Here is a 5000-nt window from a genome sequence, read left to right as displayed (position 1 = left end):
TATATATATATATATATATGTGTGTGTGTGTGTGTGTGTGTGTGTGTTTTCTTAATGTCTAAAGAATTAAATTAAAATTAATCTTGTATACATAATAATGAACTATCTAATTAAGATATTCGGAATAGTACAATAAAGAGAACATTTATGAAATACGGCTTCATTTCTTCGTTCTCATCATTTATCTCCCTCAAATTCGATAGAATTGTGGTTATTTTATACGCATATATACATATAATAATTTCTTTTTTTTTATTTTTCCATGCACATACGTATATATGCATATTCTCGCCACCTGATATCTCATTACGTAATAATAATAATAATAACAATAATAATAATAATAATTATTATTATTATTATTATTTTAATTATTTATTTAATTAATTATTATTAGTATTATTTAATACTTTTAACATAGGATAATTGTGAACCTCCACTTGGACCAAAACCAATGATTTCTAAAAAAAAATTTTTAAAAAGGAATAATATTGTAATGATGTTATATGGATATGCTAGATCGATGCCCGATGTGAAACTATTATTTGAATATCGCCTTTCCTCGAGGATTCTTTTTTTTTTTCTTTTTTCTTCTTTTTTACGTAAGATAAACACATGCAACAGCCAATTGTACCTAATCTAATCTTTCAATAACGTTTAGAATCACACTGAATTCCTTGAATCTTTCTATTTTTTTGGACAAAAGTCATACTTCATCTTTTCAGCGCAATAACTTATTATAAAGCTTCCAAAATACACAGAGCAATTTTGTCCATAATTTGTAGATATATATATATATATATATATATATATATATGAAATCTGCGAATCAAAATACGATTATACAATAGCACATATACATATATAAGTATGTGTGATTCTAAACGCAATTTTTTAGCTCTCAATCTGACATATCTTAAACAATTTTTATTACATTTAACAAGGAAAACTTCAAGGCAATTGTTACATACAAATAGCAAATCTAAGATCGAATGATCGCGAAAAGGATGATATAAATATAAACTATATTAACAGTGAGAGACAACGTGGTTTTGAACGAAGTTCGAAGGTCGATCAAGGTAAGAGCATTTAACCTAGATCGATACCAATCAGAAGAAGGGCATATTTTTTAAGCATATTTTAGACATTATTTACAAAATCGGTGCTTCTTTTCCATTATTCCATTTGAAATCCTGAAACAGAAGAAATTTATGTCTATTTAAAAAACATTTCAAATGATTCATAATATTCAATAGTATGAATGAGAATAGTATAATATAGGAGCGATTTATATATATATATATAACATTAAAATTATATTTTTGATTAACATAACTATGTATACGGCATGTGTGTGTGTATGTATTTATGTCTGTATATATATTAATTACAGATCTTTACAACTTTGCTAAATAGCGTGAAATTTATTAATATCCATTTAATTCGATTTACTTTCGTTGTATTATTAGCTTCACGGGTTCGATAAATTAATTCGGTTATCATGATTATTAATCACAAACATAAAAAGCAAAATCTTATTAATGTAGGCATAAAATAAAATAAGACTAAATGAATAACATAAAACATTGCTAATGGAATGAATGTCTCTTTTCTTTTTCGCCCAATGAAGAATTTCAACAGAAATAAATAGAAGATATTAATTAATTGAGGTGTCTATAGACTGTGGTAAATGTTTTAAACAAATACCTAGTCTCTTCATAGAGCACCAAAAGGATCAAGTTGAACAGCATTGCCTTGTGGCTGAGCAGCAGCAGGTTGTGGTTGCTGCTGCTGAAGATTAGCACCCATCATAGGATTTGTATTAGGCATCATCATTGGGGCAGCTCCACCCGCAACCATCATACCACCACCTCCAGCAGCGGGCCCTGGCATTGTACCCAACAACGGCCTCATACCTTGCATACCTTGCATGCCCATTGGCATACCTTGCATACCCTATAGACACCAGAAATGTGTTAAATGAGACGAGAATAAGAATGTCCACTATCCGAAACTGTATTTAACAAATTAATTAATTTTTTTTTCTGCATTCCAAGATAGAGCCTGTCACTAATCACAAAAGTTAATTGTTTAAAACCACGAGGGAATTCATTTTTATCAGACAATTGTCCAGTGATAAAAATTTTCCTCAAACTTTTCTACACGTATTTACATCTAAAAACAACGACTTGATAATTTTTGTTTACTTTCTATTCAATTTTTAATTGACATTCTAGACTCAAAATATTCGTTCTATTAAGCCAAACAAAGATTAATAATCTATTAGAAATGCAATCCAATAAGTTCTGGTTATACATCTAAATGTAATATTCTCTTCTAAATAATATTATCAGGAACGAGTTAGTAACAAAGTTGGGATAGCGCATACATAGTTGTAGAGTAAGGATAAACAAGTAATGTACAATAAAGAAGTGCAATATCAAATTCTTTAATGCAGTGGTACTTAACATTAATGTATGTAGCTTTAATCAAACATCTAAAAAAAAATATTTCATTGGAAATTAATGATGTTTATTATCATTAGGGTAAGTTAGAAATTCCGCACTACTGCTTTGAAAGAATTAGCGATATCAGGCAAGTTTCTAATCCACAAGACGGTTTCATAAAAACGTAACTTACCAATGGTGCTGTCTGTGGGGGAAAGGCCAACGTGGTTGTAGCAGGAAGTTGCGTCATTCCTTGACCCTGGAACAGCCGGTAACATGCCATATGCCATGCATGCATCACAACTAAATTTGCCAAACGGTAGAAGAACTCTGTACAAATTTGTTTATAAATACCTAAGAACTATGATCTTAGGTATCAATCAAATTCTAAAAGGAAACTTGAAAAAGCACATATGTTGTACTTTTTAAAGCTCACATTTATAATCTTTTTAAGAGTTTATAGGTATAATAAATAAATTCATATAGATTAACTATTCCATTTTTATCATTTTTATCATAGAAATTCGAATACCGTAACTTTATGCAATGTGACTAGTGCTACCTTGACTATGTGTTGTGTGCATGATAATTAGCAAAAAATGCATTTGATGTACATAAAAACCCAATAATCCAAAAGCTTTAACACTAATGTGAAAGCTGATCAAGACAATGTGTAATGTATTTACATACATGACATACGTGCTGATAATAATTCGAAAAACTATTATCGATTAATTAGGCTCACCATAGGACGATATCCAGCGCCTGTAGTAGCTGCCATTGGTTGCGGTGTCCATCCAGCGGGGCCACCAGTTTTAGCCGTATTTTTTGGAGAATTCCATTGCATTCCCCTGAAAGAATTATTTTTTCTTTCTTTTTCTTCTTCTTTTAAATAAGAAAAAATTTGTTGTAAAATAAGAAAGAGGAGGAAACAATGACTTACTTAACTTGCTGTTGAGTACTTTTATTAATCGTCAAATTCTGTGCTAAACTGGCAAGGCTACTATCTAGATCTCCAGTTAGGACTTTACCACTGGCTGCCGCCGTATTTGCCGACTGTCCAGCTGCTGAAATATCACATCCAAGATCACAGTGCTACATACTCTCATCATCAAATTCAATTCTTAAAAGTCTAAGCAATACCTACAATATATATATTAATATACATATATATACATGTATATACATATATATATACATATATATATATACATATATATATATATATATATATATATATATATATACATATATATATATACATATATATATATACATATATATATATATACACCAACCGAATTTTATAAAAGCATAACCAAAATATGAATTTGATATATGCACATATATATGTAATGTGAATTAATACTTTACAAATATCTTTCTATTATAAACTAGCGTAACTATGTATAATAATAATAGTAATAATAATAATAATAATAATAATAATAATAATAATAATAATAATAATAATAATAATAATAATATTAATAATAATAATAATAATAATAATAATAATAATAATAATATTAATATTAATAATAATAATAATAATAGTGATAATAATAATAATGAGAATGATGATAATAACAATAATAATAATAATAATAATAATAATAATAATAATAATAATAAAAAGTAATTACATAAATAAGTAATTATATAAATAAGTAATTATAAAATTAAGTTATATAGAAAAAATCTACGCTGTTTAATACTTGTTATATAGCACGATACTGAGCAATGTTTTGTACAGTATCACTTATACCTTAAATATCATTGTTAACTTACTGTAACTTTAATCATTGTTCTATATCGATCTATTAGGCTAATGATCGTGCAATATTTATTTATATTTTAATTCTACCACTAAGTATATTTCAGATGGCAAAATTTATAATTGTATATTCCAATTAATAAAAATACATAGACAAGTAAATAAAAATTATTGTACGTGTGGCGACAACTATATTTATAAATAGTGTATATATTTAGCTAAATATTTATTAAGTAAATTTTGTTTTATTGTGTGCGTACTGATGCTAATATTACTTTGTGTTTGTGATTTAGATCATGAATTCATAAAATGAGACCTAACTTAATTTTTAATCTTATGATTATGAAAGTGGAATATCCCTTGTATTATCCACCAAAAATTTAAGATTATCTTGAATGCTCATCCATGTTTGTTCTATCTTTCCCCGTAATACAGTGTGTCCTTACCACAGAATGAGCAGAGTTCGTTGTTAAAGTAGGCCACAAAAGCGGTCATGCAATGGAGAAAATAAAGAAAAAAGCAGTTCCAAGGATTAATATCAGTTAATGGTCATTTGCATTTGAGATTATTAATATGAAACCTCAGAAAATGAAAGCCATATTTGAAGCAAAATCGAAATCATTCGATATTCTAATCGGTCATCTTCTTTCCCGAAGGACATCTCATTGTTTAAAATTGAAGAATAAAAAAAAAGAACAAAAGATAAAATTTCGAATTTGCTTCGGAAGCATGCAGTTAGCGTGGTTGCGATAGATTCCCGTCACCTGACATTGGCT

The 5000-nt window shown here is 28.0% G+C and overlaps 1 protein-coding gene across 18 annotated transcripts in view; it reads right to left on the bottom strand.

The window, feature by feature from the left end:
- The window catches only part of LOC124950801 (phosphatidylinositol-binding clathrin assembly protein LAP), a 23150-nt gene that overhangs the window by 330 nt on the left and 17820 nt on the right, over positions 1 to 5000 (bottom strand). For 11 of the 18 annotated variants that reach the window (XM_047498115.1, XM_047498128.1, XM_047498121.1 and 8 more), the window contains 6 exons: positions 4989 to 5000; positions 3391 to 3514; positions 3193 to 3298; positions 2641 to 2706; positions 1708 to 1956; positions 1 to 1193 (listed from right to left, as the gene is read on the bottom strand). The exon at positions 1 to 1193 is cut by the window's left edge and continues 330 nt beyond it; the exon at positions 4989 to 5000 is cut by the window's right edge. In XM_047498115.1, coding sequence (XP_047354071.1) covers positions 1717 to 1956; positions 2641 to 2706; positions 3193 to 3298; positions 3391 to 3514; positions 4989 to 5000 — 548 coding nt within the window. In that variant the 3' untranslated portion in view covers positions 1 to 1193; positions 1708 to 1716. Of the gene's footprint in view, positions 1194 to 1707; positions 1957 to 2640; positions 2778 to 3192; positions 3299 to 3390; positions 3515 to 4988 lie in introns of those variants that run through there. The other 7 variants (XM_047498117.1, XR_007101434.1, XR_007101436.1 and 4 more) reach the window with 7 other exon arrangements.

Source organism: Vespa velutina, chromosome 7 (assembly GCF_912470025.1).
Source record: "Vespa velutina chromosome 7, iVesVel2.1, whole genome shotgun sequence".
NCBI classification, from domain to species: Eukaryota; Metazoa; Arthropoda; class Insecta; order Hymenoptera; family Vespidae; genus Vespa; species Vespa velutina.
This window is presented reverse-complemented; position numbering and strand designations above follow the sequence as displayed.